Source organism: Homalodisca vitripennis, chromosome 1 (assembly GCF_021130785.1).
Source record: "Homalodisca vitripennis isolate AUS2020 chromosome 1, UT_GWSS_2.1, whole genome shotgun sequence".
Taxonomy (NCBI): domain Eukaryota; kingdom Metazoa; phylum Arthropoda; class Insecta; order Hemiptera; family Cicadellidae; genus Homalodisca; species Homalodisca vitripennis.
The window spans coordinates 96,853,830-96,877,310 of NC_060207.1; the positions used below are offsets into that span (position 1 = coordinate 96,853,830).

At 30.6% G+C, this 23,481-nt stretch overlaps 1 protein-coding gene across 3 annotated transcripts in view; it reads right to left on the reverse strand.

Annotated features, from left to right (window-relative positions):
• LOC124367318 (calbindin-32) overlaps positions 1 to 23,481 on the reverse strand; it is a 167,556-nt gene that overhangs the window by 50,475 nt on the left and 93,600 nt on the right. For all 3 annotated transcript variants that reach the window (XM_046824066.1, XM_046824050.1, XM_046824058.1), the window contains one exon: positions 14,669 to 14,813. In XM_046824066.1, the coding sequence (XP_046680022.1) occupies positions 14,669 to 14,810 (142 nt within the window). In that variant the 5' untranslated portion in view covers positions 14,811 to 14,813. The remainder of the gene's footprint in view (positions 1 to 14,668; positions 14,814 to 23,481) is intronic.

Consider the following 23,481-nt stretch of genomic DNA (forward strand, 5'->3'; position numbering starts at 1 on the left):
GAGTAAAGTGGAGGAACATAGATGCTTGAGTAAAATACATAGAAAGTGCGGGAATGTAGCAAAGTGACTTAATGTGATTGTTATGATATAAATCGAAAGATCGTTTGTAATCCAATACACCACTGCATATAATTAGTGTTATAGTGACGATGAAAATTAATAATACTTTCGCTTTTACCTTCACTTCCGGTAAGTTCATTTGAAGTTGTCGGTCAATCTTGTCTAGAGTGTTAAATATTCTGTTGAACCTCTGGTGTTTCCTGGCACAGCTGAAGAATATAGCAATCGACATCACATTAAGAGAAGCAAAGTCGAGCACTACTACTAAGCTTGAAGTACTGGTAAACATCCGTACAGGCTGCCCATAAAGTTTATTGTTGTAGTCCGTGTACAGCCCAATCGCCGTCATTATTATCTGTAGACTAATTAAAATTAAACCCCACAATAAAACCAACGGAGAAAATATCACTTTCTCCTTTTCGTCATTTGAACCGAAATAATACTTTAAAGATAAACCGGCGAATATTTGTCAAAATAAAAGAATTTCTTTAGACAAGTGTTGCATTTTATATTCCTCTTCCAAAATACTGATAACTAAACTTTGCCCCTTGATGGCGCATGACATGGCTCTATGTTGATGTACAATGTTAGCTTGGCAACAAACAGTTTTCAAATATTTATCAATCAATTTAAATAATGTATATTTCTCGAATACTGTTTATTAAACAGAAATAAACGTCACAATAGCGTTTATGTTTGTTCTCTGAAAATGTTATGAATATGTTATGAAGAGCATTTTAAGTTAAAAGGCCTATTATTAGTCTTTATTATGTACGATTTATTTTTCAAATCATGTTTTATAGGAAGAAAAATAAATACAAATACAACAATTACCGCCTTAACTAAGTGACTATCGATCGTGCACCATCATGGTACACAAAATATTGGAAGACATTATAAATAATTTTCCAAAATATCATGCAACAGAGTATTAATAAAATGATCTCTATATAATTAATAATGATCCATATTTTATACAGTTTAAGCAGGAGTGTATGTGTGTGTGTGTGTGTTTACTACGGTGTGTTAAATGCATTGACGTTAGTTACCTTATTTACGATGAACAGTATTCATCGGATCGCGGAGTGGTGAGCACTGCTCTTTTTTGTTGTAGTTGGGTCGACCTCCAGGGAAGACGGCTTTCTTTTCTCATGTGATGGAAAGGAGAGTTTATTATTTGAATTTCTGGCTCCTCCTTTTTTTGTATCAACAAGCTTAAAACAAAACAGCAAATCTTTGTGGCTCACAAACAGTGCTGTCACATAATAACAGTGTTTGTTTGATACTTGGTTTTTTTAAAGTGTATTATCTCCCTTATTTACCAACCAATTTTCCAAGACTTTTTATCGTTGGATTTTTAATTAAATTGTCTAACTAAAATGTATGAACTGTTTTTTATAATGTATTATTTTTTAGATATATACGATAAAGTGTGAAAAATGCGGGTAATTTAAAAATAAAGATTATAGAAATTTAAGTTTTTTTATAATTAGGCCAATAGGTTATACAGCTATATACCGTATTTAAACTTATTTAAAACAAACCGTTTTGAAATAAAAGAAATATGAGAGACAATATTACGGTTATTCTGGTAATTATAGAGTTTACGTAATTTATGTTATAAAATTTTTTTATCTTTGAATAATATTTCAAAATATTAGCAGAGGGTTATGAGACACTATGTATTCTAGTTTTAATATTTTTTTATAATTAATACATATTAACCTAAAAAAGAGTATTCACATGGACAATCAAATCCCTTGTTAACAAAAAGAGTTAATATAGTATAGTTCTAGGTCTACAGTATTTTATGTATCTTGTGCTAACTACTGGATTAGATTGATGACTAGAAGGAGGATGATACCGTGGTCAGGAACTGTTTGTTACTAAGGATGGAACAAACACATATGAAACCCAACAATTCACCAAAATTTACACTGCAACGTATCGGAGACACACCGTCACTAGGAAACAGGTCAACCCGGACAACTGTGGAAGAGAGCAGATGACAGTTTTCGAAAGGTCGAGTTATTAATTCTGTTATTTACTAAAAAATTGTGATTTCTCCAAAACGGAGAAAAATTAATTATACAAATATAGTACAGTTATACCTTAAAACCAATACATTCGTTATAAAAATAACTAAACTATTTTTTTAAAGTGTTTGTGATGAAATCAACACAATTAATTACCGGGTACCTGATTTAATGGATACACCTTGTGTCTTCAGAGCAATATTTTCTATGGATATTCAGTACTCCTGCGTAAGTCATTGAAAACAAATCTAACACAGCAATAAAAGCTAAAAACAGTAAATAGACGCATACTCAATTAGTTTTCAAATATCCAATTATCCTTTCTGAAAACTTCTATTCAGTCTAAAACCCAATTCGGTGAAAGGACTTCTCTGTGCGAAGAATCTTTAAAAACATAAGTTTGCAAACTTTGAATGGTATTTAATGGTATGACCTTAACAAAAATGTTACATTATGTAAAATTTTAAAAAACTGAGTACAATGGTTTTAACGAGCTTACTGCATAGTGTGGCGTTATCTAATACCGAACAACAACTCTAGTTCCGCAGTGAGAGCAACTGACATTTGGAAAAAAAAGATAAAGCGTAAATTAAAACAGAGTTGTAAATTGGACAATCCAAACTCTTTGCCACATGAATCACAATGAGGCGGATGCAGGAAAAGGATTGAATATTCATCAGATCCCTAGGCCAGTTCAAAGTAATTAAATAAGTCCTTCAGAACTCCTTTTTTAGCTATTTCAATCTGAAATGTAAAATAATTACTGAGATATTCCTTATGTTATTAATAATCATATATTTATTACGTTAAATATGTTCAAACAAGCAAATAATGAGTTGTAATAAACATTATATTAACCGTATAGTGTCGATATTAATCCCATACATAATTAGTTAATGCAGCGTAACTACATTACATAAATTATCAATGGTATACTACATCGCAATGCGTCTGTCCACTTAAATCCACCATGTATTATGTAAACTACATTAATTTTGTTTGAAATGGATGAACATTGATGAACATTGGAACCTTACATACTCGTATGCAGTGCCCATTATATATAAGTTATTAATTTGCATACTGAGTTATAATAACATAATATCACTCCTTATACTAGTGTTTCATTTTGTTTTTTTATAGCCTAATTCCTTTACATTTCCGTGAAACGTGAAAGAAGAGTAACATTTAGTAAAAGCGGACAATGCTGTATACAAATGCTCAATGTGCTCAACATTTTGCATAACCTAATACTAAACAAAAACTCTGTGTTTTACGAAAAAAATGTTAAGGAACAAATATAGAAGCGTAAATGAAAGCAGAGTTTTCAATTGGATAATCTAACCTGCTGTTTCGTGGATCTGGGAAATGATTTGAGATGGTATGTTTATATTTAGTTCTTCTTAAATTCTCTGATTCCTACGACCTCTTTTAACCTGAGAATTAAGTATTGATAAAGTGGAATTAGTGGAGAGTTACGTATAATGGCTATGCTTCTTTAAATATATTACTATATTATATTTCGGTTTCGAGAGGTCTCTACTGGTGTTATCATGTTCGAGCTGAAACTCCATTAATTGCGCTTGAGATGCAATGTGGCAGACATAGCTCTAGTCTGACGTTGATTTCGGCTAGAACGTGATCTCGCAAAGGACCACTGGTTATGATTACCACAGCCATTTAGCGAGACTTCCTCGTATTGGAAACAGTCTAAGGCAGTGTGTAATTTTTCAAGGATAACTGGAGTGCTTTGAGGAGATCAATCGAGGTTTTATCCATGATGGAGGTCTGACTGTGAAGTACCACAAACTATCCCACATAAATTCACACACACGCATATACACACAAACATATGCACATCTTTTTCGCCGGTTACTTGTTGCTATTGTTCCGTTTAGTACTGTTCAATACCGTTTAGTAGTAGTACTGTTCATTATTCCTATATTCTATTGTTTTGTTTGGTATATTGTTATAGTTATTGCTATTCTTATCCATTAATGTTGTTATTTTTTACGGATATATATATATATATATATAAATAAGCTAAAAATAAGAATATATATATTTATTTATTTATTATTTTTAGCTTAATATTTACAGTTGTTATTGCATATGTATTGTTAGCTGTTGCAGTATTTGATACTAATGTTCGTGTTCTACCTTTAATATATGTACTAGCTTATTTGTTTCTTATAGTATTTAAATTTGTCATAATTTAGGGTTACTTGGTATTGTATTGTGGTGCCGTTGATAACGTTACTGTATACCGATTATAATTGTTATAGTTATACAATGTTTACAGTTTTATGTATACATTCGTACATATATTTATCGTAAAATTGAGTCCTCGTTGTCGTGTCATAAGTCAATAATTAATATTGTTATATGATGTAAATTTCATCTTATTATTATATATGTTATTAATTTAATAAGAAAAGTACAAGTTTATATATTAGTACAATAATAATTGCTATGGTTTATTAGCACAATATACTAATTTCATTGTTTACTATAATTTGTTTTACAAAATAATCACTATGGACCAATTCGAGGATTCAAGTGATTGCTCCTCATTAATTGAGACATTCAATATGACATCAACTGAGGTCACGTGACATAGCCAGAATAGCATAGCATCCCCTGTACGCTATATGGCTCCAGTGTTTACCAGTCGCTCAAAATGTAAGCCGTGGACGTGATCTATCTCTTTCGCTCGGTGTGTGGTGAGCCTATCGCTCGTTTCGCGCATCATTGTGATGTGTAATTACACAAGTAACAAGAATAGGGGTTACTTGTGTATCTTGAAAACGCCTTTCACCCCCGTTAGATGTGGTGCACCACGTTAGATGGACACCGAGTCATCTACAGCCGTGGTCGTGCAGTGTGTGAGATTATTGTTCAATAATATATATGTAAATGGAAATCATATATACACTTAACCTTACTCATTTCATAAAGAAATGTTCAGTATCCCTGTGAGATGTGAAAAAACATAAATTACAAGGGCATTCCTAATAAACCCTTTAACAAGAATAATCAAAAAGTACCGACTAAAGTTAATCTTAGAAATGTAAGAAAGTGGACACTATATTATTGTTTTCATGGTTTATTTATAAATAAAGTTAATAGTACACGGTAGTACTACTTTACCTCTTATTTCATACATAATATCTACATTCACAGGATGTATGTAGATTAACGATATTAATAATAGATCTTTGTTTGAAGGTTATTTTTGACGATAGAAGGATTGTGAAGGAAACAGGATTTTTCCGGACATTTGCCATCGTTCAGTGAAACAAGAAACCAGTAACACTACGTTTCGAGATCTGCGATATGATCTCTTCTTCAGGTAAAGAACTAACCTAATACATAATTACATAAACTAGGTTAAAATAAACAAATCTTACCAAAGTCAGGAATCACAACAACCATGTTGTTTGTCAACTTCACTAACTCTATAAACATGCACTTAATAAAAAACTATACAAAACACTAATCATTAAAACTGAGCTACGGAATACAGGTCACAATACGCCTTCATTCGTCTACTAACCACCTACGTCTGACCAGAGGGCACTAGCCAATGGTAATCGTCACGGCAGACAAAAACAAGATGATGGAAATACAAAGGAAGGGGGACAGGAATAGGCCGCTTTCGTTGCCAATACTAAAAAATGAACTAAAGAGAAAAAGTATCAAACGGATCACATATTTGCAATAAACCAATGCGGAGTCACAATATGGTTTTAAGAAGTTCATCTCGCATAAACCAATAATAACGAAAGGGCCCATTCCTGTCCCCCTTCCTTTTTATTTCCGCCATCTTGTTTTTGTCTGCCGTGACGATTACCATTGACTAGTGCCCTCTGGTCAGTCGTAGGTGGTTAGTAGATGAATGAATGAAGACGTGTTGTGACCTGTTGTTGCCACATAACCCAGGCATTTTAAACTTTATATTATATCTGTAAATGTAAATGATATAAACTTAAGCCAGCTTTTGTGATCCATGATTTTGAGATGCTTCCATCTCCTATATTGATAACGCGTGCCAGTTCCCTTGTGAATATCCCTTAAATATATTGGTTCGGGTAACGTAAACAATTTCTTATTATGACATAGTATGCAGACAATTCGATAAGCAATCTTCTCCCGGGCGTTCTCAAGTGTTTACCATAAAACATATTGGTCTGAGATGCTGTAAACAGTTTATATATTCTATATATATAATATATTATTAAAACAACTCTAAAACCTTTCTGCATTTAACCTTTCAAAGCTACGGATAGTTTATGTATAATTGAAATTTAATATTACTATAACACTTTGTTAGGCTCCACATTTAGATCTACATTATATCTCTTTTGAATAATCACTGGTTAATTTCAGGTAAGTCATTGAGTTGACCCATGACATTTGGCTTTAGACATCTATATTACCAATATTATTCAATTGAACAACTTTCTTCATCTCAATAACTTTATCAAAAACACCGATGTTCTGGTGTTTTTGAAAGTCATATATTAACAGATGTATTTATTTGATCGACCCCTAGCATTTACCCTTGGGCTCGCACCCAATGTTGTATTGAAAAACAAAACCTCAATGGGTTAATTATTTTCAAATGACTTTCTAACCACTCTAGAGATAAGTGATAAGCACTGAAAGATATTTGAATCTCATAATCCATTTTAGATTTAAGTTTAAAGAAAAGTCTTTTGGAACCCTGAAGACGAGAGTGCAACAGTTTTTGTAAGCACACGTGAATTAACTTAAATTTCTCTTCTATACTCCATGATATTTTATGGAATAGCTTCGGTTATTACAGTGATAATTTAACTATTCTAGGCTAGTGTGGATGAATCCTTAAATAAAAGTGCTTACTGCTTGAGTTAACGCACTATGTGATGTGGCTATATTTAGTTTAGAAATGTAGGTAAGGATAATTTAGGTACTTGTTATGTCACACCTTAAAAGATGCTAAGGAAAATTGCTAATGACTATTACTTTAGGCTTTGCACGTGTATGAGCACTTCTGATTCGAGTGAGTTATATCCACTGTTGAGTTTCCCTTTTGCCACAATCAAGAAAATATATCAAAAAGTGTATATCCAGTCTTAGTGCGTTTTTGTGCTATAGTTGATTTTATCTTGTTTCTCCGATCAATGTATACATAGACGGGTTTGAGAAGCCTATTACTGTCATAATACAACTAAGATGGAATTTGTAAAAGTTTTTTAATTTTATAGTTAAAGTTAGATTTTGACATCTGCATTACAATACTGACCAAGCACTGCATACTTATTATTTGTTAAATCGTACAGTTAAAAGTATATTTTTCCTGAAACTTATTTTCTTATTCAAATAAACTTTCCGTTCAACAAAAATTAACAAAAAAGGATTGTATTAAGACGTGTTTTTACTATCAATCTTACTATACTTTTCAGACTATTAAAATAAAACAATTAAAATTTTTAATAAAAATCTTTAATGTACCGCTGTGCTGTCATAAAACAATGCTTAAACAGAACAGTTGTAATTTAACAATGCTTAAACAATACATTTAACAGACTTTTGTAATGAATAACATATGTGCACTGAAATGCACTAATTAAGGGATTTTCACAACGTTACAGACCAGTGGGGAGATGCCCAGAGAGATTTTAGAAATAGGAATAGACCTGTTAACATGCGACCCTAAGAATGTAGAATTTCAGTACAATTTGTCTAGTAGTCTTTACGTGATTGAGTAACATACACACAAACAAACAGGCAGGCATCAGTAGATTTTTATATAATATATATTACATATAATATAATATATGTATAATATATATTACATGCTGCAATGTTATTGGATTTATATCTGTTTTGTAGCATCAATAAAGAATTATTATTATTATTATTATATTATGTTGCAAATTATAGATTACAGTTAATTTTTTACAATTGTTTTATCTTTAACTATGCGGTAGAAAAGTATATTTTACAATTAAAAAAGGCTCCTGCCGTCTAAATTGGATGATTTCATGCTTTTTGTCCCGAATGATTTATACATTAAGATTTCTTTGTTAAAAAAAATTATAATTATTTGATACATAATATATATATATAAATATATATATATATATATATATATATATATATTTCTGGTTGAAGTAAATCATATTTCCAACCCCGATGTAGATTTTACCTTGATGTCACGATCAAGAAAATATGTCAAAAATGTATTGTACATGCATAATGTATTTTTATTACAAAGTGGTCTACCACTCAACCTTTAAGTTCAACCAAAAATTTAGTTTAGACAATTATACATCATAACTTAGCGCCTTCAAATAGTGTTTCACTGTTTAATATACGTATCTATCTCGTAATTGCAGGTTATAATGTGCAGGCGCTTTGAAAACTTTTCTTCATTTTATTCGTTTATATTCACGACATAAGCGAATAATTCAGATAATAACTATCCTATCTTCTAAGTTAGACTAAATTACGGATACATGTGAAATTTGATTGAAATTGGTTCAGTCGTTTTGGAGTTTATTGGCAACATACATCGTGACTCAAGATTTTTATATATATAAGATATATATATATATATATATAATGAAGCAAAACCTTAACGCTCAACGGAGGGAACAAGAAACATAAAAATGAAAAGATAAAAAGCTCACTTCAAAGTGGAGTATTGTGACCTAAGCCTTACTCGAGCTCTTGTGGCCTGAGGCAGACTTAAACAGAGCGATTATCTCTGTTCTTACTAGCTAGGTTGATCTGTAAGCCTCTGTTGAATTTAAACCTTACCTTCAATATATACCCTCTAAACATTTTAAATTACTATTAAGAACACAATGGGTATAGTTAATTTAACAACTACATATTTAGTGAATTACACAAAAGAAAGAATATTTTCTATTGTAAGAATACCTTCAATGAACATAACTCCAACAAATGCTTTGAGTGTTTGAAAATTCCTTAGGAAAAATAATTTTAATTCATAATTTGAAGATTACTTTAAAAAATTTTATTATTTAAGAGTTTTAAATATCTTTTTCATATATCCTAATATAAATAAACCAATAGATCGGAGTATTGAGGGACCTGACAGAACATAACGGAAGAGGTTACAGACGGATAGACAGTCGGACAGACTACCCTTTTACTATTTAACCATAAAACTAACAGAACTCTTTCGTGGAGAAATTAGAGTTCTATATTACAAGTTTAAGTCTCTAATCCCTTTCTCTCATGAGTCATTGCACAGCCTGACAGACAGATGGACGACACTATTGCAACAAGGCCCTGTCGGGTTCTTAATCACTTATATTAATTTGAAATAACATAAACTAACGCCTTCTTTCTTTCCCGTTGTTAATGTCTATTTCACCCAGATGTAAAATTTTTTATATGATCTAATATAACGAAAGTTATGTCATATAACAAATTAGACCGGTGTTAACAGTCCAGTGGTGGAATGAAAACTCAGTTGTTACATAAACAATATCTATATGTTCTCTAAATTTAAAACAAATTGTGGTGTTATAAGAAATTTTGTTGTTGAAATACATTCCGAGAGTTTGTTTCCATAACCTCAGTAGATAATGGCTGTGAGAAGGGCATAATGTCACATCTTCCAACAACGGGCTAACGATGTCGTCAAACAGGCAAATGTCACCGCCTTTATTAGAGGTAGGATATTGGTACTAAAATAATCGTAATTCCCTTCATTTTGTACTTCAATAGCTTCAAAGTGTCAAGTATTGATTAAAACACATTATAACATAAGGTGATATTATTTTAGGTTTTTGAACGTAGTGGATATTCTAAGTAATTATTTTACGCATATGTACACAATTTGTAATGGTTGAATTTGTGTTCACGTTTGTTACAAAGTGTGTTAATATTTTGTGGTAATAAGATCAGTACATATTTAATAATTTATAACACTACAATAACGCTGATTTCTAAGTAAAGAACAATTCTGTATTGATATTTTGACTTATGTGCTTTCTTACAGATAAGATTCCAAAATATGTTTTTGAACATAAGTTTGTTTGCTTTGTAGAATTTCACTGAAATTATTACAACTAGAAATATTAAAAAAATTCATATACAGTACTTTGTATTCATTTAAGTATTATTACTTTTGTAAACGTCTCTTTTAAACATACTGTTTTAGAATTAGAGGTGCTCAGTACGTCTTATCCCGTCATTGGATTTTAAAGGTTTTGTATAAAACTCAATTTTTCAATTTACAAATTATTCAAGTACATAAACTATTATAGTTTCCTACAGGCAAGAAAGTTATTGGAGGCATTTCTGATTCTGCAAGTTATCTCTCATTAGTTTGAATCAAATAATAGAATGGTATATAAGTCACATAGACTTAATGTTGTATACAAATAAAATCAAAACATTTGACTTTTATTTTTATGAAATGTTGAAAAGTCTAAGGTTTAAAGTGGTTTTTAATTTGCGTAAATCCATTTCATGTTGCTATTAATTTGCTTTGCCATCATTTAAAAAGTACGTATAACACAAGATTTGCAGTTGCAATAATGCCGATTAGTATAGTTTCATATTCTCAGGATGTGTTTTCTTAAAAATAATATGTGTATCCTATGAAAGCACATTAGTTTTTTGTATGTATGATAATGCTAATTAAAGAATACACATGTTAAATAGGAAATAAAGTAAAAGATATTTAGTTAAAATATATTTTATGCATACTATTACAAACAAACGGCACACAAATGGTGATTATAGGGATGTTATGATACACACAACACTATGATACTTAACCGATCACCTTGTCATAAGGACCAAGAAAATGGTCCTTGTTACTCAAATTACTTTATACAGCTTATTGGAATGATATGCGAATCAATGAATGAATACAACGCAGATGGAGGACTATCCAGCATATCCAGGGATGCCGTATAGTACATTATTGGCTTCTGCCCATTGTAGTGTTTAATCGGCTTGACGGTCTGCTTCGACCATCCATAAATTGGAATGGTGGGAGAGGGGGCAAAAATAAACAGTTTTATTGAATTAAGATACCATTCCAGTAGTATAGATGATTCAATATTATATTCCACATTGTTGTTGGAATTGAGACGTTTACAAAACTTTTGTCAATATGAAATAGAAAATTGACAACCTCTTCCGGTTTAGTCGGAGGAGGTAGATTTTGTGGCTACTAAAACATTAATTATTTATTATATAAGTTACAACATTAAATAATTTTTATAAAAAATTGTTTGGGAAATGATATCATTATCCCAAATATTTTAATTTTTTGTCTGACGTATTTGGAATGAAATGGCATACCAAGCTGGACAATAAACTTAGTCAAGATACTTGTAAGGTAAATTTTTGTTCCAAGTTTCAGACAGTTTCAGCACTCAATTCGCCAGTTTTTGGTGATCTTTTGTTGAAGGTTTCATGAAAATTCCAAGCGGGTTATTATATCTTCAATAATGCCATATTATAATATATGGATATGATATTCTAAATTTTTCGGCTTACTTGGCTTTTTCAAGAAATTATAGGGAAGTATAAAGATATTTTTAAAAAAGTAACAAACATAAATATAATCTCGTACTAATTAAACAGACTTACAGCTACACAAAGTATTTAAATAATTTAATATTTTGTATTGAACATTATATATAATTAAATAATTAGATATATTGATAAATTATTTTTTAATTTTATAAGTTAGTCCAAGATAGTTTTGTTTAGTGTTGATTAAAATTTCAGCTATATAAATGAACTATTCAAACATTCTCATGAGCTGGTCTAAAAGATTATTTGGAATTTTATGTGAATTTTGAAATTATGTAATATATTTTAAGAAAAACATCCCTCGAATAACTTATTACTTTTGTTTTTAGGTGTCACTGATCTAAAACGTCATAAATGAATGCGACAAACAAAACAATATTATTAGTGAATTTATTAGCCGAAAAGTATATATATATATATATATGTACATGGAAGGTATGAAAACAGATAGAAAAGAAGTAGAAGCTATATTTAACATTTTTAGATATAGATTCTATAATATTATAAACAGCTCGTATTCTCTTTTTACTAAGAATGTAGGTGTTTATAGTCCCCACATCAATCGTAGCCACAAGAATTTCTCCGTCCAAGGATTAAGGTATTTCAGCTGGGGTTATACCTAGAAAGTTTCTTAATTGTTACTACGAGGACGATAATTGCAATAGGCTGATTTTATACACAACATTTACCTAAAACACTGGTAATCATAGACTAGGAATAATATATTTTCAATGATACAATTTTGTATAACCTACGACCAGCTTTCTTTCTTGTTTTGGAGAACAATGTAAAATATTTTTGCAGCTCATACATTCATTCATATTTTTAAATTCTAAGATTGAGAACTTGTATTTTATATTTTAAATTGGTAATCACCAAAACCTGTGAAGAGAGAATGATACCTATAATCAAATCAGCAGTGCTTGTGAGGTTCGAAAAGCTATTGTAATGTTTTCGTTTACCAGCTATATATTATAGTAGATGTGTTTTCATTTAATTTTTCCCACAGTAGAGTAAATTTACATTTTGTTATTAGGAAACCGTTTATTAGGAATCTAGTTATTTGTTCGTTATTGTTGTATTTTCGTGTACTTTAATAAAACTTATAAATTAAAATCATCAGTTGTCAAGTAACATATTTATTTCCCATTCACTGATTTTTAAATATGGTTGCATGTCATTGTTTAAGTCTTTAATTTAGGATAAAACCATAGACCAAAAGATTTATTTAATACTTAAAAAACAATTTTCTTAACATTTTTTTAAATTTTCCACATCTTATAAAAGATTTTAAGTCCAAAACCAAAGACTGTGAAAACAATCAGGACAACTGCCAGTGAAAGGAGCCTAATTGAGAGCGTGGTGAAGAGCTCTTCCGAGACGATAAGGACAAAGGATTTCGGTGTCTTTGTTCTTGGAAGCATTCAAAGAGCTCCAGCTAAGCCTTCAGAGAAGGACAACTGCTTATAGGATACTAAGCACTTAAACAAAATTCCAGACAATATATATATATATATATCAAGGGTGCAGGATAGACATGTTCTGCTTATTTAAGTTAAGATATACTGCAAGAGTAAAAATTTTCAATTACGATAACTGAAGAAAATCTTTACTACAAATAAGTGTCAATAATATTACTTCCAAATAAGGCGATTTCAAACACAAGTTCTTATTATTAGATTAATATAGAATCTGGAATACATTTCATTTATGTCTGCGTGTGTGTGTCTTAACGATATATTGTAAACTGACCTATAAACTTAAAGTTTGCATGAATTTTTAATTTTATATGAGCAACGCTGTGTTCAACGATGGTGAAATCACTCCCATGGGATTTAGCTGAGCGTTAGTGAATATTTTAACATTGGTCACAAGGGTAATCAAGGTGGAAATGGGAAAACAGGAGAATACTTAACATTAAAAAAAACGACTACAATCGTATAACACTGACATTTTTATTCATAGATGTAAAAGAAAAATATTAGAGTGGAAAGTTCATATTCTTAATTAGTGTAATTTTAGTGTAATGTAATTTTAGCGAAATTTTGCGTTTTGGTATCTTGACCGAAACTTTTATTATTTAAACTAAGCTATAAAAACCAATTTACTCAACAACAATGCAAATGTAACGCGAGGAAAAATATCTTCAGAAAGATTACATGTGTAACGTTTTAATTTTATATGAAACTTTGTTTCTACACAAACGTAGCGTGACTTCGTTAATCATCCAACCTCACGTCATATCATTGAGGGAACTATCACGTATTTCGGATGGCACCTTGACCTAGATTTCAAGATACTACTGCAGTGAAACTACCCTGAACATTCAACATGCAAGGAGCGGGGAGGAATAGGCTCACCACCATAACTAGTTACAATGTTCAGAGTAATGATTTTAAACAATATCGTAATTGATAGATATGTTATGATGCTCGTCCTTAGTACAGAAAAATATCGAAATTCTCATTTTAAAATTAAAATTCAACGAGATATACGTATTGAAATACTTACTTTAGGCTAACTTTAAAGCTTGGTCTTGAATCATGGTTCAAAATAAATTAACATTGAAGTAAGTAATAGTTCAATATCAGATTTAAAGTATGTGTATGTAATATAAATTGAAGTAAAACAAAATTGTTTCTAACGATTTATATATTACGTTTGAATAATGATAAATATGTTCCTGTGTGTGTTTTCTTTCGAAAGACAGTAGTCTTAAAGACATCCCTTTCTCTTAAAAGCACACACATCCAAAAAAGGAAGCTTGTCTCGGACTTCCACTTTCATTGTAAGGCGGATGGAAGGAGCACATAGCTAACATAAAAGATAGGCAAGGAAAAATAATGTACTTCTCTACTAAGTCATTAATTAGTAATTACACTCAATGCTCTTAGCCTTACCTGAAACTAATTTGATTTTCAGGAATTGTTAATTATACAAGCATGTTTGTAAATGAAAAGAATAATAATTGAAATGAAACTTGTAAAGAAACAACTTACCATCTTTATCATAATGACTCCACACCTCCATAAATTGGTTGGCCGACAACTTCTTGAGCTCGCGCGACTGGGGGTCGCGGTACTGCCGCATGAAGTTGCTGGCTCGCTCCAGGTTCAGTTTCTTCTCTGCCGCTGAAGTCATTGTCTGGAAAAGACGGAAAGAAACTTAGATTAGCTCAGTTAATAATACCTACTAAGATTACTTGCAGCACTACTTCCAATCTAGTACTGTATCTTTAGACATAAGCTAGTTAGTAATGTCCAATCTTCAGAAACAGTGTAAAACGGGAATGGAATGATTGCAAAAATTTACATTTTTGTAAATATCTAATAAAGGCCTTTATTTGTGCTAGAAAAATATAACATTAGTATACCTTAAACTTACCTTACCTCAATTTAATCTTTACTCAACACATTTTCAAAATAATTTGTAATTTACTTGGGTTTCATTTTGAGCTAATTTTCCTTTTAAATACTCAATTATCCGATTTCGTTCATGATTTTATTTTGTATAGCTCAACCCTTTTCAGTTATAATCATGTGTATTAAAAGGAAATAATCATTAAAAATATACTAAAAATCTTGAAACTTTAATTATAATTAATTCAGTAAACAAATATATTAATTAAGACATATATTAAATATCTTTAACTATAGGATATGAACTGTAAACAGTTCAATTACTTCCTACAACTAAAAATACAGGTACAATAAATGGATACTTAAAACACACATTTTGTAAATCGCAAGGTTCGCATAAGAATAAGATCTGTGTATGTGGTATTAAGATAAGTTGTAATTATTGAAATCAACAAATGAGTAACATAAGTGTAAAATATTAAAATACAATTTGTTGCAGTTAAACGATTCAGAACATACAAACAGTAATGTGAATATTTGCTTCCACGCCACTACAAAAAACCTAAGGTATAAGATAAATTTAATATAAGGAGGTTGGACAGTTTACGAGACAGTAGCTATATCCCCTAAGGACCCTCGTGTTTTAGAGACAGACTTTTATTTTACTTTTGTAAATAACTTCTATCCAGGCGGTCAGCTTTACAGAAAGTATTTCCGAAAGTCCAATACTTAATTAAAACAAGTTTATGGGAGTTAGTACAAGAATCAACTATAATTAATTTAGCTGATGTTTAGTTTTCACTACTTTCTGTGGAGCTCTAAATATTACGTTTTATGTAACTTATTTTTATTTATACACATTAAATAATCATTGTATATGACTGTATAAGCTATTGATATATGTAACTATATAACATCGAACATGAGTTCAACGAAATATGGTATGATTATCAGTTTATCAGTTGGTAATTTTAAATTCAAAGAGAAAACGTTCTTTTGACAAAAAAATAAAGTGTTAAATAATCCTTAAATTTAAATAATCCTTAAAGTTTCTTTTAAATTTCTATACATATCTTGAATATTAAATCTCGATATAAAAAGGTCTAAACCACCCATCAGTAATCCTCCAACTTCTCGATATCACAGGTATACAAAATTAGACATACACTTGCCTTATTAGTTAAATAGAGCAAAGAAGCACTCTCATTAAGATCAACCATCCAAGGGAGCTTAAACGGGGATGCAACCTAGACTAATGTGTCTGTATATTTTCTTGGATGTGCAACACTATAAATTATACTAAGGCATTAGGAATACATTAGACCGCAAGTTGAATACAGTAGTCGTGCAAATTGAACGCTTTTTTTACAGAATTAGACTTTTCAGCCCTACATAAGTATATTATTTTCTTGATTGGGAGAGCAATAAACCGCTAGTACGGTGCCAGAAATACCTTAAACTATAATTATATTATTATGAATGAAAGTTAACTCTCATTCACTAAAGAAGACATTTCAAACTTATGTATTTGTATATTATTTTCTTGATCGATTTATCAATGTAAATGCTTCTCCTTTACAGTAAATACGTTTTACCGGAATTATATTACAAAGGCCGGAGAGATTTTTTTACCGAAATTTAATTTACACTTAACTGTGTACTTTTTTGATCAGTGCAAAAATTAAAATGCTACTACGACATCGGGAATAACTTAACCCAGATGAAGAGTACAAGAGCCGAGAGTAAATATTATTGGTCTAAAGTAGCCTGCTGAAACCAAGTATTTATATATGTTTTGGTAATGGCAACTATGGTTTGTGAAAGATTATTCTTAAGAATCAAAATTTGTTTCTTGACGCGCTAAATCTGAAATAAGAGTCAGGTTTTTTTTTATATATATTTAGAACCTCCTCATAATAATATGTAGCATAAACATGTCTACTTCCACTTAAAAAACATCATAGGGCTATATTATATTATTAAAATACATACATACATATATGTAAATACATATACTATAATAATATACATTATATAATATATATTATTTTCTCAGTCTACTACGAACTTAGTATTATTAATAACCGACTTAAAATATAGTTGTAGTTATAGTAGATATTCTTTGTCATAGATTGATGGACATATTCTTTAATATACCTATATTATAGAGTGCAAATGCGTGTATATTATTAAGAATAATTATAAAATAATCTTCACTCTCCGACTTAAGTGTCCCAAAGGTTTGTGCTTTAAACTTAAAGCCCAATTATTCATCTGGAGATAGGAATATCTTTAGTGACCTTATTTTCAGGACTGTTTATTATGCCATTAAAAAGTGTATAAGACGTACCTGTTATTCAACAGTAAAGTCTTGTAACTGTTAGCTTATAATATATTATTGAGTTGAATGAATTATGTGTTATTTCGCTTTATTTGATATCATTGTTTATATTAAAGCTACAATATACCGGTTCAACAATGGTTATAAAATACAAAACGGGGAAAGACATAATGTGGCTTTTATGAAACAACATAATCTTGTACAACAGTAAATACAATATTTTTATATTTCTTACATTCTTACTTACACTGTTTGTTTTTATCTTGCTTATTGCATTTCTATATACCAGTATTAAATACGAGACAATGGAGCCATGTTCTTCGTACATTTCTCTTGGTGCCGGCACGTTTAATATGGGAACGCAAGAATTTATATCTCTCAACATAAATAAGAATGACCTTATTACAGAACACTATATTAAACTACATACAGACTTGTTGATATTGAAACTAGAATGTGGCATATGTTTGTACGTTATGAATAAGCCTGTAATAAAATTAGTTTCTGATTACTGAAAAGTCGAGAACGGAATTCAATAAAAGTATATTCGCTACAATAATATTTAGTATAAAGGCATATTACTATTTTGAAAGCTCAAAATTAAGTCTGGTAACTTAAAATAAAGAACACTTTTAATAATATAAAATAAATAAATAATATTATGTTAGTATACTGTGTGTGTGTATATATATATATATATATATATATATATATATATATATATATACATATATACACACACACAGTATACTATTTTGTGTGTGTTGAAAGTTAAATCCTTATAAAAACTTTCTTTCTTAATCAGTCATCTCTTTTATTAATGTTATTTAATAAAATGTCCTGTCTTAGAACATGACCTAGTGTAGACTTCAATATGTTAAGTAAGAAAGCTTTTACATATTTTCATAAGCAGTCTTTTCTCTTAGCAATTTAAATGTGGCAGCTGGTATCATGTTCCTTTGATGGTTTCCACTTCTAAGCCTTTGAAAATAATGATAAAGCAAATTTCAAGTGAACTATTTATTTGCACTAAACATATAATTTCAAAGTATTAATACAATAATGTACAAGTATATAAAATAACTAATAATAATTGTTACATTGTAAACACAGTATTAAGTTAATTTCTATATAAATTTAATAGTTTATTATTTATTTTACAAATATTTAAAATGCTGAAACTTACGATTTTCGAATGTTTTATTAGCGTTTAAAAAGTAATAACTTGGAAGTTTTATTTTTACGCTGGGAGGCAAGTAAAATAATAATACTGAAGTTACTTCTTGTTGTTTTAAAAACTAATTTAGCGTTTGTAGTATTTGTCAAAGCGAAATCGCCTTCTATCTGTGTACTATTCCTGGATACTGACATTTTCTACATTACGCATCTCAGTGACACTAACTTTTACATGGATATTAATGTTACTATAAATTATGTTCGAAATAAGAAACTATATCGTTCCCCGTCTTCATACAGTACTCTAAAAAATTAAAATAAAGATAATAAACTAAGGAGGTAATTATTAACTTTTATAAATCACTTCTACTGATTCACAATTATTGAATTTCACAGGAAGTGGAATTTAGCAATCGCTGCAGTTCATGACTAAGGTGTAAGCTGGGGACAAAAGCCAATTCCAACTTGAATAATGTCGCTGCCGTTTCTAAATGCTGAAGTCGATAAAAGTATGTCATGAGAGATAGTGAAGAATATAAAACGTTATCTTACGTCTCTTTGTTGATATTTGTACTATTCCGATGGCCATTAAGAATTGTCAATGTCAGGCTCAGTATTAATACAATCTGAGTACGTATCCGAAGTTGAACTTTTCATTCTGTGGGTATATCAGGGTTGTCCAGGATGGCTTTACAAAGTATGTTGGAAAGGTTCGCGCCGGTGAGTCAGTGCTGATATATCGCCAATGTCGAACCCTGGCCCCCATCCAACACGGAAGATTTACGATATCTTCCTTTCTTATTATTGGCAATCTTGACGGCAAATGTGCCCTCGTAAAGCATTGCCCGAAATACTCAGTTCTCGCCTCTTGCATACGAAATCACCTGTATACGATTCACAGTAATTTCTTATAAACGTCTATTGTGCGCTCAACATGTATGTGATAAGCATGTTTTACCAATTATTTTAAAACTTTCATTTACAGTTGTAACAGTGGTTTTTTAACTTATTTTCCCTGTTTTATTCTTTTTTAAATTAAACACAAGATATCTATGAATCCAACATGACTAACATTTTTAGTACAGTATAAAAATACAATTCGAAAATTAAAGTAATTATTTGGCATTTGCCACAAGTCTAAAATTCTGCTCTTAAACCCTCCGAATTTTTAAATTTAATACTTCATTGATGGTAATAAATTCTTTTATGACAAAGCTAAGAATCAATCATGATAAACAAGGACTTGACAGATCGTATAACATGTATTAAACCTTCAAAAATAGAGTGGGCGACAGTGAAGGGTGACAAAATGTCATCGTAAATAACAGCGATAATCATAATCATAGATTTATCATTATAATAAATACATTTTTTGACCACTTCTCAAAAGCAACAAGTGGTTTATATTGCAACAAAAACTAAACTGTGAAGAATATAGGACTATATTTCAAGATGTAAAACCTTAGATATCATTTCCCCTCACAAATGCCAACCTAACCAATTCCGGAACGGTGGGTGTCAGTGAATACCATATTAAAATACTCTTTAAATAAACAATTTCCGACGATGTTCCGTATAAATTGACGTAAAGATTTTCACCAGAGAGATTTTTATTAATATTGTCCACTTCGAACATGCTATTAATTTAACATATGACAGCAATCTTGGCTTTTCTGTATAAGGATATTATTCAGCCCTATCCCTCAGCCAAACTTTGGTCTAATTATGTACATAGTGTTATTTTAATGACATGTTTTTAAGGTACCCAAACGTTTTGTCTTTTGTCCGATATGTTTTTATTAATATAAAAAAAACACAATAAAAAAAAAATTAAAATACACTTGGTAGGAAAAAATATAAACCACTTTTTCTGTATTAATAAATTTGTTTTCTGTACTAATAAATTTACAAAATAAAAGATCTTCTATAAATATTTTTAAACAAAAAGTGAGGATATAAAATTATTGCAAGATTCTACATTGTCTTCGTATCGTAATGGCTTACGCCTTACCTAAGAAGGTTTTGGCAAGTGAAGATAATGAGAATAAGGCCGATGTAAAAAAGAAAATTGAAATTGTTTAATAACTTAGAATGGAAAATAACTTAGAATAAATACAATTTTTCATCCTAACACAAATACAAATACCTGAGTAACTTTACTTTTAAATTTATACACCTGTGGCCAACAAAAGCTCAAGTAAACTGCATAAAAAAATAGTGACAAGAAACTTGGCAATCAAAAGAATCTCAGGAAACACGATATGGAAAGCTGCTGGTGGTAAATAAAGCGTAATTCTAAACGGAATACCACTCTTTCTTATACAAAACCTGTCACAGATCTCATACAAGAGCTTTAAAAGTAAAAATTATATTGATCAAAATAAATGGTAAAAATAAGCGGTTAAATATCAAAACCTTTTTTGCCCAGCATCTCATTGGCAGTAACTACATTAGAAAATAAACACTACTTTATAAATCTTACATAAATGCATAAAACAGCCGTAAATGCAATGCTCTCAAAGAATATGAAACATACCAAGTGTTTTAAATGAGAAACTTCAGATTAATTGTATTTTTAACAATATTCTCGGACAGCTTATCTTATCGTTAGCCGATAAACCAAAGGATAAGAATGCACCAGGAAGAGGAATGACGTAGCAGCTGCACACTTCAACCTGTCTACTGTCCACCAGGTCGTGACCGTGTGCGCGCGGTTGAACTACCGTCCGTGATGTAATTGTGTGTGTTTTATATTTATTCTGATATGTACCGTAATCGCTATTTTCTATTTTAAACTTTAGCAAGCGCATGTGGTGCTTTTTAACAACCTGACGATGGAACGGAAGTTTCAAAATATATAATGGACATCTTCAACATTTAGGAACTGTTTGACAAGGTATATTACCATATTTCAATTATTATACTGCTTGCTTTAAATGGAATTTCTATAAGTGTACAAACACATTGCTAAAAACAAATTAATTGAATTGAAACAATATTCTACCTGGACAATGATTGGATAATGCATGTTTACATTCTGTGTGGAATTAGCCAACTTTAGTGAGTAATATACCTAATTGACAGAAGTTACTGTTATCCCCCTCAAACTGTTTACTTACGAATCAATTGATAAATATTTAATGGAGCATTTATATTTATTTATCATCTGCACTATTTGGGATGGAGGTACTTTATACAAAATAAAATTCATTACTTTACTGCCCTGTAAAGTTTATATTCAGTACAATATACTTATTACGCTACTATTTTGAAAATCAATGTTAGACCATGTATCTAATGTTATTAAATTTCTGTTAAATTTAATTTATTACAATCTTTTATCTGCATTCAGTATCTATAAACAAGAGTGAATCACGCACTATAATGTCGAGTTAAACAACGAGTAATCATACACATCTGCGTATGTCGTAAGAGTATTTATTAGGCTATACACACATTAGAACATACTCAAGTAGAGTAGTATTATTGCTCATGGTTTTACACGTACTGTTCTCAGTTTGTGATTCATTGATTCAAAGTACGAAGAATAATTAGAATTACCACTTTAAGCCCTCGTACATTGTAGAAGCTCACAAATTGGACGTTACTAAGGCAATATAGTAGGGGAAAAAGAGCTGCGAGAGACGTAACTGCTTGGCTTGAGGCCAAAACTGTACCTGTCAGAACTCTTTGTGAGGGAAGACACGGTTACTGGTTAGATTCAATTCAGAAAATAACGGTTGCCTTTCATCATGCAACTATATCCTTTACATGAATTTATTCAGTAAAGGGCTTTCATTCTAGTTTGAAAGAAATAACAATTAAAGAAAGAAGTAAGATTAGTTTAGATAAATACCGTACTCCAGGAAGAAGTAACTGGAATCCAACATAACATTGAATCGGTAAAATTATCACCTACATCATACTAAATAAATTTTGTACCTATATGCATAAGTTACAAATCAGGGTGGATCTACCTTAAAATTGGGGCTGATTTCAAATATAATAAAGCCAAGTTTGAGTAGAACTTTCCATCCCTTCCTTTTAAGCAAATGGATATTTTGTGCACTAATGACGGAACTTTCATAATAACCCACAAGAATCACCTCATTTAAAGCTCTTTTAACTTCCCTAAATGAATCAAAACAATAAGGGGAGGTGGAATCATACTAATATATTTTTACATAAAAAGAAACAGGACAGCAAGGAATTTTCTACCACAGTAAGAACATGTTACGTATTGGCATTTATCTGACCAGGATGGAAATGTTGAGCTTTCAGGTCTTGAGAGAGCAATATTCCTTCAGTAACACAAAAACAACAGAGGGAGTGTTGTGGTTCTACTGAGACCTCTTACTTATACTGTCATGGTATTTAAGAGACACATATTCTGGAAAAAAATACTCTTGAGATCATCCTCCTAAATTAATCCAAGAGCTTTAAAACGAATAAGAGGCCTTTTAAACTGCATTAATTTAATACTGATATGAAAATAAAACAAAAAAGGAAGTGTTATATTTATATTTCTTATATTTTCTTAGCTACAACACTTTTTACATAGTAGGCTACGAGTAATTTGTTCTAGATATTATACGATATATGTATATGGCACATTACTGGTTGTTTATTAAAACTTAAGTCAAATGTAGTACTAAAATACACGATAGCTACTGATAGCTCTTAATATTCTAATCTTTGTACTATCCAGCTCAATAATCTAGTAAATTGAAATCCCTGAGCAACAGAATGATATGGAACCTACACTATGATCGACTTTATGTCTAGCTAACTGCTTTGATGGAAATAAACCGCTACTGCAATTTGAATTCGCTGGCCAACCTAACTATTTAATTAACTTCATTTCCTGTTGAACTAAACGGTTACTCAATTCAACTTGCCTGGTAAACTCATCGCTGGGGTTAACCTGAACACCTAG